General features: G+C 49.4%; 1 protein-coding gene across 1 annotated transcript in view; it reads left to right on the top strand.

Annotated features, from left to right (window-relative positions):
• The first annotated feature begins 244 nt into the window (after positions 1-244).
• LOC140399406 (rho guanine nucleotide exchange factor 3-like) overlaps positions 245-22,111 on the top strand; it is a 930,630-nt gene continuing 908,763 nt past the window's right edge. Inside the window, exons 1-2 of the mRNA XM_072488985.1 lie at positions 245-379; positions 16,231-16,282. Coding sequence (XP_072345086.1) covers positions 282-379; positions 16,231-16,282 — 150 coding nt within the window. The 5' untranslated portion in view covers positions 245-281. The remainder of the gene's footprint in view (positions 380-16,230; positions 16,283-22,111) is intronic.

Raw genomic sequence — 22,111 nt, 5'->3', positions numbered from 1 at the left:
GAAGTGCTCCAGCGCAGGGCCGGCTTTTGCAACAGGAAGTGGTCGCTGTTACCAATGGAGATGGAAATTTCGTTAAAGCTCTGAGCTGAAGCTGTATCAAAGGCGGCGGCAGCGATTCTGCGCCTCCTCCGTGCTTCTCGATTCCAACGGGCTGGGGGTGAGGTAGTGGGGGGGGGGGGGGGGAGGTGGTCAGGGTGAGGAGAAATTTGGAGTCATGGCTGAGGCCTAGGAGGACCAACAGCAGCCTCTGTGGTCACCACGGCGATGGTGGATTGGGAAGAATGTGGTTGAGATCTCAACACCGGGTGCAAGGTGACAGAATGGAGGATCAGATGGAAGACGGTGAACTGGAGCAGAATGAGGCAGAGGCAGAGAGCGGGTAAGGTATCGTCCATTGGACAATGACTGGCGGCTAAGGGGAGGGAGGGATCGCAGCAGACACAGTATCGGACTCTCCCAATTGTCGAAAGCTTCTTTCTCGCACCCTGAAGCGAATCTCTGCCCTTGGTGCAGGGTGATCCCTGCGGAAACCAAACTCTGCCAACACAACCGAACGAACGACGTGTCCATTAACTGCTCAAGGGGCAGAGAATGTGCAAATCCCAGAGTGCAGGAGATCAAACAGAGAACAAGGCACCAAAAGTAGCGAATGTAAATAAAGAGAGAGAGAGACGCTGTGACTGCCTCACAACCAGGCGAATGCACAGCAGCAGGTTTGAGACGGGGATAGGAACCAATTCACTCAAAACACGATTGCAATATTATTAAGAAAAGAAAAACGCGGTGAAAATTCTGCAGGTAGAGATCCCAATAGAGTGATCGACATCAGCGATTGTGGACAGTCAGAGTGAACGGGAAGGGGTTTGGGTCCATTGGGATTGTGGACAGTCAGAGTGAATGGGAAGGGGTTTGGGGCCATTGGGATTGTTGGGAGTGGGAGTGAACGGGAAGGGGCTTGGGTCCATTGGGATTGTGTACAGTGGGAGTGAACGGGAAGGGGTTTGGGGCCATTGGGATTGTGTACAGTGGGAGTGAACGGGAAGGGGTTTGGGTCCATTGGGATTGTGTACAGTGGGAGTGAACGGGAAGGGGCTTGGGTCCATTGGGATTGTGTACAGTGGGAGTGAACGGGAAGGGGTTTGGGTCCATTGGGATTGTGTACAGTGGGAGTGAACGGGAAGGGGTTTGGGGCCATTGGGATTGTGTACAGTGGGAGTGAACGGGAAGGGGTTTGGGTCCATTGGGATTGTGTACATTGGGAGTGAACGGGAAGGGTTTTGCATCCATTGGGATTGTGCACAGTGGGAGTGAATGCGAAGGGGTTTGCATCCATTGGGATTGTGTACAGTGGGAGTGAACGGAAAGGGGTTTGGGTCCATTGGGATTGTGTACAGTGGGAGTGAACGGGAAGGGTTTTGCATCCATTGGGATTGTGCACAGTGGGAGTGAACGGGAAGGGGTTTGGGTCCATTGGTATTGTGGATAGTGGGAGTGAACGGGAAGGAGCTTGGGTCAATTGGGATTGTGTACAGTGGGAGTGAACGGGAAGGGGTTTGGTTCCATTGGGATTGTGTGCACTGGGGGTGAATGGGAAGGGGTTTGGTTCCATTGGGATTGTGTTCAGTGGGAGTGAACGGGAAGGGGTTTGGGTCCATTCGGGATTGTGTACAGTGGGAGTGAACGGGAAGGGGTTTGGGTCCATTGGGATTGTGTACAGTGGGAGTGAACGGGAAGGGGTTTGGGTCCATTGGGATTGTGGGGAGGGGGAGTGAACGGGAAGGGGTTTGGGGCCATTGGGATTGTGTACAGTGGGAGTGAACGGGAAGGGGTTTCGGCCCATTGGGATTGTGGATAGTGGGAGTGAACGGGAAGGAGGTTGGGTCAATTGGGATTGTGTACAGTGGGAGTGAACGGGAAGGGGTTTGGTTCCATTGGGATTGTGTGCACTGGGGGTGAATGGGAAGGGGTTTGGTTCCATTGGGATTGTGTTCAGTGGGAGTGAACGGGAAGGGGTTTGGGTCCATTGGGATTTTGGACAGTGGGAGTGAACGGGAAGGGGTTTGGGTCCATTCGGGATTGTGTACAGTGGGAGTGAACGGGAAGGGGTTTGGGTCCATTGGGATTGTGTACAGTGGGAGTGAACGGGAAGGGGTTTGGGTCCATTGGGATTGTGTACAGTGGGAGTGAACGGGAAGGGGTTTGGGTCCATTGGGATTGTGGGGAGGGGGAGTGAACGGGAAGGGGTTTGGGGCCATTGGGATTGTGTACAGTGGGAGTGAACGGGAAGGGGTTTCGGTCCATTGGGATTGTGTACAGTGGGAGTGAATGGAGATGGGTTTTGGTCCAGTGGGAGTGAACGGGAAGGGGTTTGCATCCATTGGGATTTGGCACAGTGGGAATGAAATGGGAAGGGGTTTGGGTCCATTGGGATGTGTACAGCGGGAGTGAATGCGAAGGGGTTTGGGTCCATTGGGATTGTGTAGAGTGGGAGTGAACGGGAAGGGGTTTGGGTCCATTGGGATGTGTACAGTGGGAGTGAACGGGAAGGGGTTTGGGTCAATTGGGATTGTGTACAGTGGGAGTGAACGGGAAGGGGCTTGGGTCCATTGGGATTGTGCACAGTGGGAGTGAACGGGAAGGGGTTTGGGTCCATTGGGGTTGTGTACAGTGGGAGTGAACGGGAAGGGGTTTGGGTCCATTGGGATTGTGCACAGTGGGAGTGAACGGGAAGGGGTTTGGGTCCATTGGGATTGTGGGGAGGGGGAGTGAACGGGAAGGGGTTTGGGTCCATTGGGATTGTGCACAGTGGGAGTGAACGGGAAGGGGTTTGGGTCCATTGGGATTGTGTACAGTGGGAGTGAACGGGAAGGGGTTTGCATCCATTGGGATTGGGTACAGTGGGAGTGAACGATAAGGGGTTTGGGTCCATTGGGATTGTGCACAGTGGGAGTGAACGGGAAGGAGTTTGTGTCCATTGGGATTGTGTACAGCGGGAGTGAACGGGAAGGGGTTTGGGTCCATTGCAATTGTGTACACTGGGAGTGAACGGGAAGGGGTTTAGGTCCATTGGGATTGTGGACAGTGGGAGCGAAAGGGAACGGGTGTGGGGCCATTGTGATTGTGTACGGTGGGAGTGAAGGGGAAGGGGTGTGGGTCCATTGGGATTGTGTACAGTGGGAGTGAACGGGAAGGGGTTTGGGTCCATTGGGATTGTGCACAGTGGGAGTGAACGGGAAGGGGAGTGGGTCCATTGGGATTGTGCACAGTGGGAGTGAACGGGAAGGGGTTTGGGTCCATTGGGATTGTGGACAGTGGGAGTGAATGGGAAGGGGTTTGGGTCCATTGGGATTGTGCACAGTGGGAGTGAACGGGAAGGGGTTTGGGTCCATTGGAATTGTGCACAGTTGGAGTGAACGGGAAGGGGTTTGGGTCCATTCGGGATTGTGTACAGTGGGAGTGAACGGGAAGGGGTTTGGGTCCATTGGGATTGTGTACAGTGGGAGTGAACGGGAAGGGGATTGGGTCCATTGGGATTGTGCACAGTGGGAATGAACTTGAAGGGGTTTGGGTCCATTGGGATTGTGCACAGTGGGAATGAACTTGAAGGGGTTTGCGTCCATTGGGATTGTGCACAGTGGGAATGAACTTGAAGGGGATTGGGTCCATTGGGATTGTGCACAGTGGGAATGAACTTGAAGGGGCTTGGGTCCATTGGGATTGTGTACAGTGGGAGTGAACGGGAAGGGGTTTGGGTCCATTAGGATTGTGCACAGTGGGAGTGAACGGGAAGGGGTTTGGGTCCATTGGGATTGTGCACAGTGGGAGTGAACGGGAAGGGGTTTGGGTCCATTGGGATTGTGCACAGTGGGAGTGAACGGGAAGGGGTTTGGGTCCATTGAGATTGTGTACAGTGGGAGTGAACGGGAAGGGGTTTGGGTCCATTGGGATTGTGCACAGTGGGAATGAACGGGAAGGGGTTTGGGTCCATTGGGATTGTGGACAGTGGGAGTGAACGGGAAGGGGTTTGCGTACATTGGGAATGTTCGTCAGATTCACCAACCTCCCGCCTCAGCGTCAGATTCACCCACCGCGCGCCTCAGCGTCAGATTCACCCACCGCCCGTCTCAGCGTCAGATTCACCCACCTCGCGCCTCAGCGTCAGATTCACCCACCGCCCGTCTCAGCGTCAGATTCACCCACCGCCCGTCTCAGCGTCAGATTCACCCACCGCCCGTCTCAGCGTCAGATTCACCCACCGCGCGGCTCAGCGTCAGATTCACCCACCGCCCGTCTCAGCGTCAGATTCACCCACCGCGCGGCTCAGCGTCAGATTCACCCACCTCGCGCCTCAGCGTCAGAGTCACCCACCTCGCGTCTCAGCGTCAGATTTACCCACCGAGCGTCTCAGCGTCAGATTCACCCACCTCGCGCCTCAGCGTCAGATTCACCCACCGCACGCCTCAGCGTCAGATTCACCCACCGCCCGTCTCAGCGTCAGATTCACCCACCGCCCGTCTCAGCGTCAGATTCACCCACCGCCCGTCTCAGCGTCAGATTCACCCACCGCGCGGCTCAGCGTCAGATTCACCCACCGCGCGCCTCAGCGTCAGATTCACCCACCGCCCGTCTCAGCGTCAGATTCACCCACCGCACGGCTCAGCGTCAGATTCACCCACCGCGCTGCTCAGCGTCAGATTCACCCACCGCCCGTCTCAGCGTCAGATTCACCCACCTCGCGCCTCAGCGTCAGATTCACCCACCGCCCGTCTCAGCGTCAGATTCACCCACCGGTTAAGTGGGCCTGCGGCTCGCGCACCTGAAGGGGCTCAAGGTGGATGTGGTTATGCTCCAGGAGACACACCTGAAGGTGGCAGACCAGGTAAGACTGAGGAAAGGGTGGGTAGGTCAGGTGTTTCACTCGGGGCTGGATGCCAAAAATCGAGGGGTGGCGATCTTGGTGGGAAAGAAGGTGTTATTCGAGGCGTCGAGCATTGTGGCAGATAATGGCGGTAGGTACATAATGGTAAGTGGTAAGTTGCAGGGAGAGAGGGTGGTACTGGTCAATGTGTATGCTCCGAACTGGGACAATGCGGGTTTTATGCGGCGCATGTTGGGTCGGATCCCAGACTTGGAAGTGGGGAGCCTGATAATGGGGGGAGACTTTAACACGGTGTTGGATCCGGCACTGGATCGCTCCAGGTCTAGGACGGGTAGGAAGCCGGCGGCGGCTAGAGTGTTGAGTGGGTTTATGGACCAGATGGGAGGGGTGGACCCTTGGAGATTTGCAAGGCCGGGGGCTAGGGAATTTTCATTCTTCTCACATGTTCATAAGGCTTATTCTCAAATCGACTTTTTCGTTTTGAGTAGGGCGCTGATAGCGAGAGGAGAGGATACCGAGTATTCGGCAATAGCCATTTCGGACCACGCCCCGCATTGGGAGGTCTTAGAGCTGGGAGGAGAGGGACCAGCGCCCGCTATGGCGTTTGGAGGTGGGGCTGTTGGCGGACGAGGAGGTGAGTGAGCGGGTCCGAGGAAGAATAGAGAGATACCTGGAGGCCAACGACAACGGGGAGGTCCGAGTGGGGATGGTATGGGAGGCGCTGAAGGCGGTGGTGAGGGGAGAGCTGATCTCCATTAGGGCCCACAAGGAGCGGGGGGGAGAGGGAGAGGCTGGTGGGGGAGATGGTGAGGGTAGACAGGAGGTATGCGGAAGAGCCTGAGGAAGGATTGTTGAGGAAGAGGCGCAGCCTCCAGGCCGAATTCGACCTGGTGACCACCAGGAAGGCGGAGGTGCAGTGGAGGAAGGCCCAGGGGGCGGTCTACGAGTATGGGGAAAAGGCAAGCCGGATGCTGGCGCATCAGCTTCGGAAGCGGGACACAGCTAGGGAGATCGGGGGAGTTAAGGACAGGGGAGGGAGTGTGGTGCGGAGTGGGGTTGGCACAATGGGGTCTTCAGGAACTTTTACGAGGAATTGTACCGATCCGAGCCCCCACGGGAGGAGGGAGGGTTGGGCCGCTTCCTGGACCAATTGAGGTTTCCAAAGGTGGAAGAGGGACTGGTGGTGGGATTGGGGGCCCCGATTGGGCTGGAGGAGCTGATCAAAGGGATAGGAAGCATGCAGGCGGGGAAGGCACCGGGGCCGGACGGTTTCCCGGTCGAATTCTACAAAAAATATATGGACCTGTTGGGCCCGCTGTTAGTTAGGACCTTCAATGAGGCAAGGGAGGGGGGGGCTTTGCCCCCGATGATGTCCCGGGCACTGATCTCCTTGATCCTGAAGCGGGATCCCTCATGGTAGACTAGTACAAAAGGTGAAGTCACACGGGATCAGGGGTGAACTGGCAAGGTGGATACAGAACTGGCTAGGCCATAGAAGGCAGAGGGTAGCAATGGAGGGATGCTTTTCTAATTGGAGGGCTGTGACCAGTGGTGTTCCACAGGGATCAGTGCTGGGACCTTTGCTCTTTGTAGTATATATAAATGATTTGGAGGAAAATGTAACTGGTCTGATTAGTAAGTTTGCAGACGACACAAAGGTTGGTGGAATTGCGGATAGCGATGAGGACTGTCTGAGGATACAGCAGGATTTAGATTGTCTGGAGACTTGGGCGGAGAGATGGCAGATGGAGTTTAACCTGGACAAATGTGAGGTAATGCATTTTGGAAGGGCTAATGCAGGTAGGGAATATACGGTGAATGGTAGAACCCTCAAGAGTATTGAAAGTCAAAGAGATCTAGGAGTACAGGTCCACAGATCACTGAAAGGGGCTACACAGGTGGAGAAGGTAGTCAAGAAGGCATACGGCATGCTTGCCTTCATTGGCCGGGGCATTGAGTATAAGAATTGGCAAGTCATGTTGCAGCTGTATAGAACCTTAGTTAGGCCACACTTGGAGTATAGTGTTCAATTCTGGTCGCCACACTACCAGAAGGATGTGGAGGCTTTAGAGAGGGTGCAGAAGAGATTTACCAGAATGTTGCCTGGTATGGAGGGCATAAGCTATGAGGAGCGATTGAATAAACTCAGTTTGTTCTCACTGGAACGAAGGAGGTTGAGGGGCGACCTGATAGAGGTATACAAAATTATGAGGGGCATAGACAGAGTGGATAGTCAGAGGCTTTTCCCCAGGGTAGAGGGGTCAATTACTAGGGGGCATAGGTTTAAGGTGAGAGGGGCAAAGTTTAGAGTAGATGTACGAGGCAAGTTTTTTACGCAGAGGGTAGTGGGTGCCTGGAACTCACTACCGGAGGAGGTAGTGGAGGCAGGGACGATAGGGACATTTAAGGGGCATCTTGACAAATATATGAATAGGATGGGAATAGAAGGATACGGACCCAGGAAGTGTAGAAGATTGTAGTTTAGTCGGGCAGTATGGTCGGCACGGGCTTGGAGGGCCGAAGGGCCTGTTCCTGTGCTGTACATTTCTTTGTTCTTTGTTGTTCTTTGGGACAAGGATCCCCTACAATGTGGGTCTTACAGACCGATTTCCTTGCTAAATGTAGATGCCAAGGTGCTGGCGAAGGTCTTAGCCACGAGGATTGAGGATTGTGTGCCCAAGATCATCCATGAAGACCAGACGGGGTTTGTGAAGGGGAGACAGTTGAACACGAATGTGTGGAGGCTTTTGAACGTTATCATGATGCCGGCGAGGGAGGAGGAGGCGGAGATAGTGGTGGCGATGGACGCTGAGAAAGCCTTCGATAGGGTAGAGTGGGGGTATCTGTGGGAGGTGCTGAAAAGGTTCGGGTTTGGTGAGGGGTTTGTCAGGTGGGTTAGGCTGTTGTACGAGGTCCCGATGGCGAGTGTGGCCACAAATAGGAGGAGGTCCGAGTACTTTCGGTTGCACCGAGGGACGAGACAGGGGTGTCCCCTGTCCCCCCTGCTCTTCGCACTGGCGATTGAACCCCTGGCTATGGCACTGAGGGAGTCGAGGAACTGGAGGGGGTTGGTGCGGGGTGGGGAGGAGCATAGGGTGTCGCTCTATGTGGACGACCTGCTGCTGTATGTGGCGGACCCGGTGGGAGGAATGCCAGAGGTAATGAGGATGCTTAGGGAATTCGGGGACTTTTCGGGGTACAAGCTCAACATGGGGAAGAGCGAGTTGTTCGTGGTTCACCCAGGGGACCAGGAGAGGGGGATTGGCGAGCTCCCACTAAAAAGGGCGGAGAGGAGTTTCAGATATTTGGGGGTCCAGGTGGCCAGGAGCTCGGGGGCCCTGCATAGGCTTAACTTTACAAGGCTGGTGGGGCAAATGGAGGAGGAGTTCAAGAGGTGGGACGCGTTGCCGCTGTCCCTGGCGGGTAGGGTGCAGTCAATCAAAATGACGGTGCTCCCAAGGTTTTTGTTCCTGTTCCAGTGCCTCCCCGTGTTTATCCCAAAGGCCTTCTTTAGGCGGGTTAACAGGAGTATAATGGGGTTTGTGTGGGCGCGAGGGACTCCGAGGGTGAGAAGGGTGGTCCTGGAGCGGAGTAGAGATAGGGGGGGGCTGGCGCTGCCCAACCTCTGTGGGTACTACTGGGCCGCCAATGCGACGATGGTGCGCAAGTGGGTGATGGAGGGGGATGGGGCTGCATGGAAGAGGCTGGAGACGGCGTCCTGTGTGGGTACGAGTCTGGGGGCGCTGGCAACGGCGCCGCTGCCGCTCCCTCCAAGGAGGTATACCACGAGCCCCGTGGTGGTGGCGGCCCTCAGAAGTTAGGGCCTCGGCTTGGACCCCATTACGGGGGAACCACCGGTTCGCCCCAGGAAGAACAGGTGGAGGGTTTTCGGGGTGGCACAGGGCAGGGATACGAAAGTTAGGGGACCTGTTTGTGGACGGGAAGTTCGCGAGCTTGGGTGAGTTGGAGGAGAAGTACGGGCTCCCCCCGGGGAAGACCTTCAGGTACTTACAGGTAAGGGCGTTTGCCAGACGGCAGGTGGTGGAATTCCCGCGGCTACTGCCACACACAGTACAGGACAGGGTGCTCTCCGGGGGGGGGGGGGGGAGTGGGGAAGATCTTGGAAACTTACCGGGTGATGCAGGAGGAGGAGGAGGCCTCGGTGGTGGAGTTGAAAGGTAAGTGGGAGGAGGAGTTGGGAGAGGAGATCGAAGAGGGGACGTGGGCAGATGCCCTAGGGAGGGTGAACTCTTCCTCTTCGTGCGCGAGGCTCAGCCTCATACAGTTTAAGGTGCTGCACAGGGCACACATGACCGGGACAAGGATGAGCCGGTTCTTTGGGGGTGAGGACAGGTGTGTTAGGTGCTCAGGGAGCCCAGCAAACCACACCCATATGTTCTGGGCATGCCCAGCGCTGGAGGAATTTTGGAAGGGCGTAGCGAGGACGGTGTCGAGGGTGGTAGGATCCAGGGTCAAACCGGGCTGGGGGCCCGCAATATTTGGGGTGGCAGAGGAGCCGGGAGTGCAGGAGGCGAAAGAGGCCGGTATTCTGGCCTTTGCGTCCCTGGTAGCCCGGCGGAGGATTCTCCTTCAGTGGAAGGATGCGAGGCCCCCAAGCGTGGAATCCTGGATCAGCGATATGGCGGGGTTCATTAAATTGGAGAGGGTGAAATTCGCCTCGAGAGGGTCGGTACAAGGGTTCTTCAGGCGGTGGCAACCGTTCTTAGACTTCCTGGCAGAACGATAGACATTGGCCAATGGCAGCAGCAGCTCGGTGGGGGGGGGGGGGGGGCGGTTACTTTATTTTGTTTCTGTTATTTACACTGGAGGGTCTGAGGGGGTGTATACACCTGTTGTGTTAAGTCGGGGTGTTAATGTTAATTTATTATTTAGGCACGGGGGGGAGGGGTTTGGGGGGTTGCTTTTTTCGATTGTGTTTTGTACTTAACCCTGTTGGGTTCTTTTTTCTTTCTCATTTTGTTATTGATATTTTATGAAAACCTTTAATAAAAATTATTATTTTTTTTAAAAATAATATCCTGTTTAATGCCATTCCCAACGTGACCACTGCGGTTTGGGGTCTATATACAACACCCACTAATTTGTCGTTTGGTGTCCCTCAGCTCTACCCATACAGATTCCACATTGTCGGAGCTAATATCCTTTCCCGCTATTGTTAATTTCCTCTTTAACCAGCAGGGCCACACCCCCACCTTTTCCTTTTCGTCTCTCGTTTCTATATACTGAATACACCTGGATGTTCAGTTCCCATCCCTGGTCACCTTGCAACCATGCCTCCATAATCTGGACAATATTGTCCGGGTCCTCCCTGTTTGTTGCTATTTATTCCCCATTTATTTCCTTATTTCCTCTTTCTTTTATTTTTGCCGTTACATTTTGGATGTTTAATGGACCTGTGACTTTAAGGCAAGGCAGTCTGTACCTTTAACTCAAACAGCAGGAACTGGCGGCTTTGTTGACTTAGACTGGGGATTCCTGATTGGCCAATGTCAGTGATGACTCGGTTTGATTGATTTGGCCGGTAAGCAATGAATGGGCCCAAAAGGCTGCGCTCTGCCCGGTAATAATAATAATAATCACTTATTGTCACAAGTAGGCTTCAATGGAGTTACTGTGAAAAGCCCCTAGTCGCCACATTCCGGTGCCTGTTCGGGGAGGCTGGTACGGGAATTGAACCTGGGCTGCTGGCCTTGTTCTGCATTACAAACCAGCTGTTTAGCCCACTGTGCTAAACCAGCCCCCACAATGGGCAGTGATTGGATCTGATCCCAGTGGAATGTCCTCAGTCACGAGGTTGCAGATTGGTTCTGCAGCTTGGACGGAGGGGCTGATTAATCCTCTCCCCAAAGACCCAGCTAAACTCTCTGCAGAAGGCCACTGTGAGGGCCGACTCTCTCTCCAGCAGGAATGCGCGTCATTCTCTTCAGACCACAAAGGCTTAAAGTCAAACCACGAGCTGGATGCCAGGTTTGATGAGCAATAAAGTGTCTCTGGAAAGATATCGGCCTGAATGTGAACCTGGCCCAGTTTGATCAAAACTGAAACATCTTCGCAGAAAGCCCACTGCCAGTGAGTACTAACCCGGTCAGCCAGCATGCTGGGAGGAGAGCCTGCTACAGATCCAGCATGCTGGGAGGAGAGCCTGCTACAGAACCAGCATGCTGGGAGGAGAGCCTGCTACAGAACCAGCATGCTGGGAGGAGAGCCTGCTACAGAACCAGCATGCTGGGAGGAGAGCCTGCTACAGAACCAGCATGCTGGGAGGAGAGCCTGCTACAGAACCAGCATGCTGGGAGGAGAGCCTGCTACAGAACCAGCATGCTGGGAGGAGAGCCTGCTACAGATCCAGCATGCTGGGAGGAGAGCCTGCTACAGAACCAGCATGTTGGGAGGAGAGCCTGCTACAGATCCAGCATGCTGGGAGGAGAGCCTGCTACAGAACCAGCATGTTGGGAGGAGAGCCTGCTACAGAACCAGCATGCTGGGAGGAGAGCCTGCTACAGAACCAGCATGCTGGGAGGAGAGCCTGCTACAGAACCAGCATGCTGGGAGGAGAGCCTGCTACAGATCCAGCATGCTGGGAGGAGAGCCTGCCAGAGAACCAGCATGCTGGGAGGAGAGCCTGCTACAGATCCAGCATGCTGGGAGGAGAGCCTGCTACAGAACCAGCATGCTGGGAGGAGAGCCTGCTACAGAACCAGCATGCTGGGAGGAGAGCCTGCTACAGAACCAGCATGCTGGGAGGAGAGCCTGCTACAGATCCAGCATGCTGGGAGGAGAGCCTGCTACAGAACCAGCATGCTGGGAGGAGAGCCTGCTACAGAACCAGCATGCTGGGAGGAGAGCCTGCTACAGAGCCAGCATGCTGGGAGGAGAGCCTGCTACAGAGCCAGCATGCTGGGAGGAGAGCCTGCTACAGAGCCAGCATGCTGGGAGGAGAGCCTGCTACAGAACCAGCATGCTGGGAGGAGAGCCTGCTACAGATCCAGCATGCTGGGAGGAGAGCCAGCTACAGATCCAGCATGCTGGGAGGAGAGCCTGCTACAGATCCAGCATGCTGGGAGGAGAGCCTGCTACAGAACCAGCATGCTGGGAGGAGAGCCTGCTACAGAACCAGCATGCTGGGAGGAGAGCCAGCTACAGATCCAGCATGCTGGGAGGAGAGCCAGCTACAGATCCAGCATGCTGGGAGGAGAGCCTGCTACAGATCCAGCATGCTGGGAGGAGAGCCTGCTACAGAACCAGCATGCTGGGAGGAGAGCCTGCTACAGAACCAGCATGCTGGGAGGAGAGCCAGCTACAGATCCAGCATGCTGGGAGGAGAGCCTGCTACAGAACCAGCATGCTGGGAGGAGAGCCTGCTACAGATCCAGCATGCTGGGAGGAGAGCCTGCTACAGATCCAGCATGCTGGGAGGAGAGCCTGCTACAGAACCAGCATGCTGGGAGGAGAGCCTGCCAGAGAACCAGCATGCTGGGAGGAGAGCCTGCTACAGATCCAGCATGCTGGGAGGAGAGCCTGCTACAGATCCAGCATGCTGGGAGGAGAGCCTGCTACAGAACCAGCATGCTGGGAGGAGAGCCTGCTACAGAACCAGCATGCTGGGAGGAGAGCCTGCTACAGATCCACCATTGGAGCAAAGACACTAATCTTTAACCTTCACCCTTATTATTTTTCCCCCTTTTCCCCCTCAGTGTTTGTCTGTCTTGTGTGTGTGTGTAGTAGAGGGTGGGACAGTTAAAGGGGGGGGGTAGTAGGTATTAGCTTGTTATCCAGTTGTATTTACTGCATATTTCATCGTTATTCTTGTTATAAATAAACAGTAATTGTGTAGGTATTTACAAGCCTGGGGCGGGATTCTCCGACCCCCCGCCGGGTCGGAGAATCGCCAGGGGCTGGCGTGAATCCCGCCCGGATATTCGGCGGGGGTGGGAATCGCGCTGCGCCGGTTGGCGCCCCCCTCCCCGGCGATTCTCCGACCCGCTGCTGAAATGCCTGTCCCGCCGGCAAGAATCAAACCACCTCTCTTACCGGCGGGACAAGGCGGCGCGGGCGGGCTCCTGGGGGGGGCGCGGGGTGATCTGGCCCCGGGGGGTGCCCCCGCGGTGGCCTGGCCCGCGATCGGGGTCCACCGATCCGCGGGCGGGCCTGTGCCGTGGGTGCATTCTCTTCCTTCCGCCTTCGCCACGGTCTCCACCATGCGCGGGGATGCTGTGAGCGGCCACTGACGCTCCCGCGCATGCGCCGCACGGCAACGTCATTTCCGCGTCAGCTAGCGGGGCACCAAAGGCCTTTCCCGCCAGCTGGCGGGGCGGAAATCAGTCCGGCGCGGGCCTAGCCCCTCAAGGTGAGGTCTCGGCCCCTCAAGATGCGGAGAATTCCGCACCTCCGGGGCGGCGCGATGCCAGACTGATTCGCGCCATTTTTGGCGCCGGTCGGCGGACATCGCGTCGATTGCGGAGAATCCCGCCCCAGGTGACTGTAATTATTGGGCAGCTAAGTGCCAGAGACACTGGGAATTTTGATGAGAATTGTTGGGTGATTCACTTGTGACTCTGAGATGAGTGGGGCTGGAATTTCCTCGTACTGGCCCAGGGTGACGTAACACTCTCATACCCGTTCACATCTATCTGCGCGATTAATTCAGCCGCTTAATTGCGAATGCTCCACACGTTAAGGCACAAACTTTAAACTTGTCTTTTTGACGTTACTTCCCCTGTTCCGTATTTTTCACTGTGGCCCTGTTTGATTCTGGGCAGTGGTTTCCCTGCCTATCACCTTTCTTATTCCCATTTCTATCTTCTGTTCTTGCCCTTCTGTTCCCCTCCTCCAGGTGGCACAGTGGTTAGCACTGCTGCCTCACAGCACCTCGGATGACTGTCTGGTGCGGAGTCTGCACGTCCTCCCCGTGTCTGCGTGGGTTTCCTCCGGGTGCTCCGGTTTCCTCCCACAGTCCAAAGATGTGCAGGTTAGGTGGATTGGCCGTGATAAATTGTCCCAAAGATGTGTAGGTTGGGTTGGGTTACAGAGGCGGTGGTCTGGGCTTAGCTAGGATACTCTTTTGGAGCGTCAGTGCAGACTCGATGGGCTGAATGGTCTCCTGCTCTGTAGGGATTCTGTGATTCCTCTGACTCCTTGCAAAGGTTCCCATCCCCCCTGCCATTCTGGTTTAAACCCTCCCCAGCCACTCCCCCAAGGACATCAGTCCTGGTCCTGCCCAGGTGTTACCTGCCCAGGAGTTACCTGCCCAGGAGTTACCTGCCCAGGTGTTACCTGCCCAGCTAGTACTGGTCCCAGAAACAGTCCCAATGCCCCAGGAATCTGTAACCCTCCCCCTGACACCATCTCTTCAGCCACGTATTCACCCTATTTATCCTGTCATTTCTACTCTGACCAGCACGTGGCACTGGGAGTAATCCTGAGATCACTGCCTTCGAGGTCCGATTTCTTAACTTCCTTCCTAACTCCATATATTCTGCTTTCAGGATATCAACCCTTTTTTTACCTAATGTGAACCACGACCACTGGCTGTTCACCCTCCCCCTCCAGAATGTCCTGTACCCGCTCCGAGACATCCTTGACCCTAGCACCAGGGAGGCAACACACCATCCTGGAGTCTTGTTTGCGGCCACAGAAACGCCTGTCTATTCCCCAAACAATTGAATCCCCTATAACTATTGCACTGTCACACATTTTACTCCTCCCCTCTGCAGCAGAACCAACCAGTGTACAACGCATTTAGCTATTGCTGCTTTCCCCTGAGAGACCATTCTCCTCAACAGTATCCAAATGGTTTATCTGTTCTGCAGGGGAATGGCCACAGGAGATTCCTGCACTACCTGCCTCGCTCTCTTACCCTGCCTGCTGGTCACCCATTCACGTCCTGACTGTGGAGTCTGAGCCTGCAGTGTGACCACCTCTCTATACGTTCTGTCCACTGGGATTGCGTACGGTGGGCATGGGAGAGGGTTGGGTCCATTGCGAATGAGATTGGTGGGAATGATTGGGAATGAGGTTAGTGGGAATGATTGGGAATGGGATTAGTGGGAATGAGATTTGCGGGAATGATTGGGAATGAGATTAGTGGGAATGATTGGGAATGTCATTATTGGGAATGATTGGGAATGAGATTAGTGGGAGTGATTGCGAATGTCATTACTGGGAATGATTGGGAATGAGATTAGTGGGAAATATTGGGAATGAGATTAGTGGGACTAATTGGGAATGAGAGTAGTGGGAGTGATTGGGAATGTCATGATTGGGAATGAGATGACTGAGAGTGATTGCGAATGTCATTACTGGGAATGATTGGGAATGAGATTAGTGGGAATGATTGGAAATGAGATTAGTGGGAGTGATTGGGAATGAGATTAGTGGGAGTGATTGGGAATGAGATTTGTGGGAGTGATTGGGAATGAGATTTGTGGGAGTGATTGGGAATGGGATTAGTGGGAATGATTGGGAATGAGATTAATGGGAATGATTGGGAATGAGATTAGTGGGAATGATTGGGAATGGGATTAGTGGGAATGATTGGGAATTAAATTAGTGGGAATGATGGGGAATGGGATTAGTGGGAATGATTGGGAATGAGATTTGTGGGAGTGATTGGGAATGAGATTAGTGGGAATGATGGGGAATGGGATTAGTGGGAGTGATTGGGAATGAGATTTGTGGGAGTGATTGGGAATGGGATTAGTGGGAATGATGGGGAATGGGATTAGTGTGAGTCATTGGGAATGGGATTAGTGTGAGTGATTGGGAATGAGATTAGTGGGAATGATGGGGAATGGGATTAGTGGGAGTGATTGGGAATGGGATTAGTGGGAATGATGGGGAATGGGATTAGTGGGAGTGATTGGGAATGGGATTAGTGGGAGTCATTGGGAATGGGATTAGTGGGAATGATGGGGAATGGGATTAGTGGGAATGATGGGGAATGGGATTAGTGTGAGTCATTGGGAATGGGATTAGTGGGAATGATGGGGAATGGGATTAGTGGGAATGATTGGGAATGAGATTTGTGGGAGTGATTGGGAATGAGATTAGTGGGAATGATGGGGAATGGGATTAGTGGGAGTGATTGGGAATGGGATTAGTGGGAGTCATTGGGAATGGGATTAGTGGGAATGATGGGGAATGGGATTAGTGGGAATGATGGGGAATGGGATTAGTGGGAGTGATTGGGAATGGGATTAGTGGGAATGATGGGGAATGGGATTAGTGGGAGTGACAGGGAGTTTCAGTGAATGTGTGGGCCTTGCCATTGGGGAATGTGTTTAAAGTTGCTGCATTTGAGAATGAATCTTTTCCCATCTTTCCATATCCAGTTTCATTTCACGGGAACGAACGTACACATCAGGATCACTGTCCGACCTGGGGGTGAGTAGCTCAGGGAGACCCTCACATCAACAACAGAAGTGAAAGAGAGAGCGAGTGAGTTCAGACTGAGAGATTGAGTGGTGGGTAAGGGTGCACAGTGATGGCAAAAGGGGGGGGGTTTAGTGACTGCCGGTTTTTTTTTAATGTCAATGGCACATACATACTGACAGTGAGAGGGGGGTATAATGACAGTGGGGAGGAGGGAGTATAATGACAGTGGAAGGCGTACAAGGACAGAAGGGGGCGTGTAATGAGAGTGTGTGTGTGTGTGGGGGGGGTGTATGATGACAGCGGAGCCATAGCACGCAGAGGCGGGGGTGCATAATGACAACATTGGTTGCGTACTGACAGTGGTGGATATGTGTAATGACAGTGGGTATTACATTAGGTTGTGTTTAATGACAGTGGGTATTACATTAGGTTGTATTTAATGACAGTGGGTATTACATTAGAGAGTGTTTAATGACAGTGGATATTACTTTAGAGAGTGTTTAATGACAGTGGGTATTACATTAGAAAGTGTTTAATGACAGTGGGTATTACATTAGATTGTGTATAATGACAGTGGGTATTACATTAGGTTGTGTATAATGACAGTGGGTATAACATTAGAGAGTGTTTAAAGAGAGTAGGTATTACATTAGATTGTGATTAATGACAGTGGGTATTACATTAGAGAGTGTTTAATGACAGTGGGTATTACATTAGATTGTGTATAATGACAGTGGGTATTACATTAGGTTGTGTATAATGACAGTGGGTATAACATTAGAGAGTGTTTAAAGAGAGTAGGTATTACATTAGATTGTGATTAACGACAGTGGGTATTACATTAGAGAGTGTTTAATGACAGTGGGTATTACATTAGATTGTGTATAATGACAGTGGGTATTACATTAGGTTGTGTTTAATGACAGTGGGTATTATATTAGAGAGTGTTTAATGACAGTAGGTATTACATTAGATTGTGTACAATGACAGTGGGTATTCCATTAGGTTGTGTTTAATGACAGTGGGTATTACATTAGAGAATGTTTAATGACAGTGGGTATTACATTAGATTGTGTTTAATGACAGTGGGTACAGCATTAGGTTTTGTGTAATGACAGTGGGTATTACATTAGAGATTGTGTAATGACAGTGGGTATTACATTAGGTTGTGTTTAATGACAGTGGGTATTACATTACAGAATGTTTAATGACAGTGGGTATTACATTAGAGAGTGTTTAATGACAGTGGGTAATACATTAGAGAGTGTTTAATGACAGTGGGTATTACATTAGAGAGAGTTTAATGACAGTGGGTATTACATTAGGTTGTGTTTAATGACAGTGGGTATTACATTAGCGTGTGTTTAATGACAGTGGGTATAACATTAGAGTGTGTTTAATGACAGTGTGCATTACATTAGGTTGTGTTTAATGACAGTGGGTATTACATTATGTTGTGTTTAATGACAGTGGGTATAACATTAGAGTGTGTTTAATGACAGTGGGTATTACATTATGTTGTGTTTAATGACAGTGGGTATTACATTAGAGAATGTTTAATGACAGTGGGTATTACATTAGGTTGTGTTGAATGACAGTGGGTATTACATTAGGTTGTATTTAATGACTGTGGGTATTACATTAGGTTGTGTTTAATGACAGTGGGTATTACATTAGGTTGTGTTTAATGACAGTGGGTATTACATTATGTTGTGTTTAATGACAGTGGGTATTACATTAGAGAATGTTTAATGACAGTGGGTATTACATTAGGTTGTGTTTAATGACAGTGGGTATTACATTAGGTTGTATTTAATGACCGTGGGTATTACATTAGGTTGTGTTTAATGACAGTGGGTATTACATTAGGTTGTGTTTAATGACAGTGGGTATTACATTAGGTTGTGTTTAATGACAGTGGGTATTACATTATGTTGTGTTTAATGACAGTGGGTATTACATTAGGTTGTGTTTAATGACAGTGGGTATTACATTATGTTGTGTTTAATGACAGTGTGTATTACATTATGTTGTGTTTAATGACAGTGGGTATTACATTAGAGAATGTTTAATGACAGTGGGTATTACATTAGGTTGTGTTTAATGACAGTGGGTATTACATTAGGTTGTGTTTAATGACAGTGGGTATTACATTAGAGAATGTTTAATGACAGTGGGTAATACATTAGAGAGTGTGTAATGACAGTGGGTATTACATTAGAGAGTGTTTAATGACAGTGGGTATTACATTAGATTGTATATAATGACAGTGGGTATTACATTAGGGAGTGTTTAATGATAGTGGGTGTTGCATTAGATTATGTATAATGTCAGGTGGTATTACTTTAGGGAGTGTTTAATGACAGTGGGTATTACATTAGGTTGTATTTAATGACAGTGGGTATTACATTAGGTTGTGTTTAATGACAGTGGGTATTACATTAGGTTGTGTTTAATGACAGTGGGTATTACATTAGGTTGTGTTTAATGACAGTGGGTATGACATTAGGTTGTATTTAATGACAGTGGGTATTACATTAGGTTGTGTTTAATGACAGTGGGTATGACATTAGGTTGTATTTAATGACAGTGGGTATTTGATTAGAGTGTGTTTAATGACAGTGTGTATTACATTAGGTTGTATTTCATGACAGTGGGTATTACATTAGGTTGTGTTTAATGACAGTGGGTATTACATTAGAGAGTGTTTAATGACAGTGGGTATTACATTAGGTTGTGTTTAATGACAGTGGGTATGACATTAGGTTGTATTTAATGAGAGTGGGTATTACATTAGGTTGTGTTTAATGACAGTGGGTATGACATTAGGTTGTATTTAATGACAGTGGGTATTCCATTAGGTTGTGTTTAATGACAGTGGGTATTACATTAGAGAGTGTTTAATGACAGTGGGTATGACATTAGGTTGTATTTAATGACAGTGGGTATTACATTAGAGAGTGTTTAATGACAGTGGGTATAACATTAGAGTGTGTTTAATGACAGTGTGTATTACATTAGGTTGTGTTTAATGACAGTGGGTATTACATTAGAGAATGTTTAATGACAGTGGGTATAACATTAGAGAGTGTTTAATGACAGTGGGTATTACATTAGAGAGTGTGTAATGACAGTGGGTATTACATTAGAGAATGTTTAATGACAGTGTGTATTACATTAGGTTGTGTTTAATGACAGTGGGTATTACATTAGGTTGTGTTTAATGACAGTGGATATTACATTAGAGAGTGTTTAATGACAGTGGGTATTACATTAGAGAGTGTATAATGACAGTGGGTGTTACATTAGAGAGTTTGTAATGACAGTGGGCATTACATTAGGGAGTGTTTAATGACAGTGGTTGTTACATTAGAGAGAGTGTCATGATATTGGGTATTACATTAGAGAGTGTGTAATGACAGTGAGTATTACATTAGAGACTGTGTAATGACAGTGGGTATTACATTAGAGAATGTTTAATGACAGTGGGTATTACATTAGAGAGTGTATAATGACAGTGGGTGTTACATTAGAGAGTTTGTAATGACAGTGGGCATTACATTAGGGAGTGTTTAATCACAGTGGTTGTTACATTAGAGAGAGTGTCATGACATTGGGTATTACATTAGAGAGTGTGTAATGACAGTGGGTATTACATTAGAGACTGTGTAATGACAGTGGGTATTACATTAGAGAATGTTTAATGACAGTGGGTATTACATTAGAGAGTGTTTAATGACAGTGGGTATTACATTAGATTGTATATAATGACAGTGGGTATTACATTAGGGAGTGTTTAATGATAGTGGGTGTTGCATTAGATTGTGTATAATGTCAGGTGGTATTACTTTAGGGAGTGTTTAATGACAGTGGGTATTACATTAGAGAGTGTTTAATGACAGTGGATATTACATTAGAGAGTGTTTAATGACAGTGGGTATGACATTAGGTTGTGTTTAATGACAGTGGGTATTACATGAGGTTGTGTTTAATACCTCTTCATTCACCTGAGGAAGGAGCAGCGCTCCGAAAGCTAGTGACATCGAAACAAACCTGTTGGGCTTTAACTTGGTGTTGTAAGACTTCGTACAGTGGGTATTACATTAGAGAGTGTTTAATGCCAGTGGGTATTACATTAGGGAGTGTTTAAGGACAGTGTGTATTACATCATAGAGTGTTTAATGACAGTGGGTATTACATTAGGTTGTGTTTAATGACAGTGGGTATTACATTAGGTTGTATTTAATGACAGTGGGTATTACATTAGAGAGTGTTTAATGACAGTGGATATTACTTTAGAGAGTGTTTAATGACAGTGGGTATTACATTAGATTGTGTATAATGACAGTGGGTATTACATTAGGTTGTGTATAATGACAGTGGGTATAACATTAGAGAGTGTTTAATGAGAGTAGGTATTACATTAGATTGTGTTTATTGACAGTGGGTATTACATTTGAGAGTGTTTAATGACAGTGGGTATTACATTAGATTGTGTATAATGACAGTGGGTATTACATTAGGTTGTGTTTAATGACACTGGGTATTATATTAGAGAGTGTTTAATGACAGTAGGTATTACATTAGATTGTGTATAATGACAGTGGGTATTACATTAGGTTGTGTTTAATGACAGTGGGTATTACATTAGAGAATGTTTAATGACAGTGGGTATTACATTATATTGTGTTTAATGACAGTGGGTACAGCATTAGGTTTTGTGTAATGACAGTGGGTATTACATTACAGATTGTGTAATGACAGTGGGTATTACATTAGGTTGTGTTTAATGACAGTGGGTATTACATTAGAGAGTGTTTAATGACAGTGGGTATTACATTAGAGAGTGTTTAATGACAGTGGGTAATACATTAGAGAGTGTTTAATGACAGTGGGTATTACATTAGGTTGTGTTTAATGACAGTGGGTATGACATTAGGTTGTATTTAATGACAGTGGGTATTACATTAGAGAGTGTTTAATGACAGTGTGTATTACATTAGCTTGTGTTTAATGACAGTGGGTATGACATTAGGCTGTATTTAATGACAGTGGGTATTACATTAGAGAGTGTTTAATGACAGTGGGTATTACATTAGGTTGTGTTCAATGACAGTGGATATTACATTAGAGAGTGTTTAATGACAGTGGGGATTACATTAGAGAGTGTTTAATGACAGTGGGTATTACATTAGGTTGTGTTTAATGACAGTGGGTATTACATTAGACAGTGTTTAATGACAGTGGGTATTACATTAGAGAGTGTTTAATGACAGTGGGTATAACATTAGATTGTGTATAATGACAGTGGGTATTACATTAGGTTGTGTTTAATGACAGTGGGTATAACATTAGAGAGTGTTTAATGGCAGTGGGTATTACATTAGAGAGAGTTTAATGACAGTGGGTATTACATTAGAGAGTGTTTAATGACAGTGGGTATTACATTAGGTTGTATATAATGACAGTGGGTATTACATTAGAGAGTGTTTAATGACAGTGGGTAGTACATTAGAGAGTGTTCAATGACAGTGGGTGTTACATTAGGTTGTGTTCAATGACAGTGGGTATTAAATTAGGCTGGGTTTAATGACAGTGGATATTACATTAGAGTGTGTGAAATGACAGTGGGTATTACATTAGAGAGTGTTTAATGACAGTGTGTATTACATTAGGTTGTGTTTAATGCGAGTGGGTATTACATTAGCGTGTGTTTAATGACAGTGGGTATTACATTACAGAGTGTTTAATGATACTGGGTATTACATTAGAGAGTGTTTAATGACAGTGGGTATTACATTAGAGAGTGTTTAATGACAGTGGTTATGACATTCGAGA

The sequence above is a fragment of the Scyliorhinus torazame genome, chromosome 22, assembly GCF_047496885.1.
Source record: "Scyliorhinus torazame isolate Kashiwa2021f chromosome 22, sScyTor2.1, whole genome shotgun sequence".
In the NCBI taxonomy this organism is placed as follows: domain Eukaryota; kingdom Metazoa; phylum Chordata; class Chondrichthyes; order Carcharhiniformes; family Scyliorhinidae; genus Scyliorhinus; species Scyliorhinus torazame.
The sequence above is the reverse complement of the archived record's forward strand: the minus strand, read 5'-3'. Positions and strand labels throughout refer to the sequence as shown.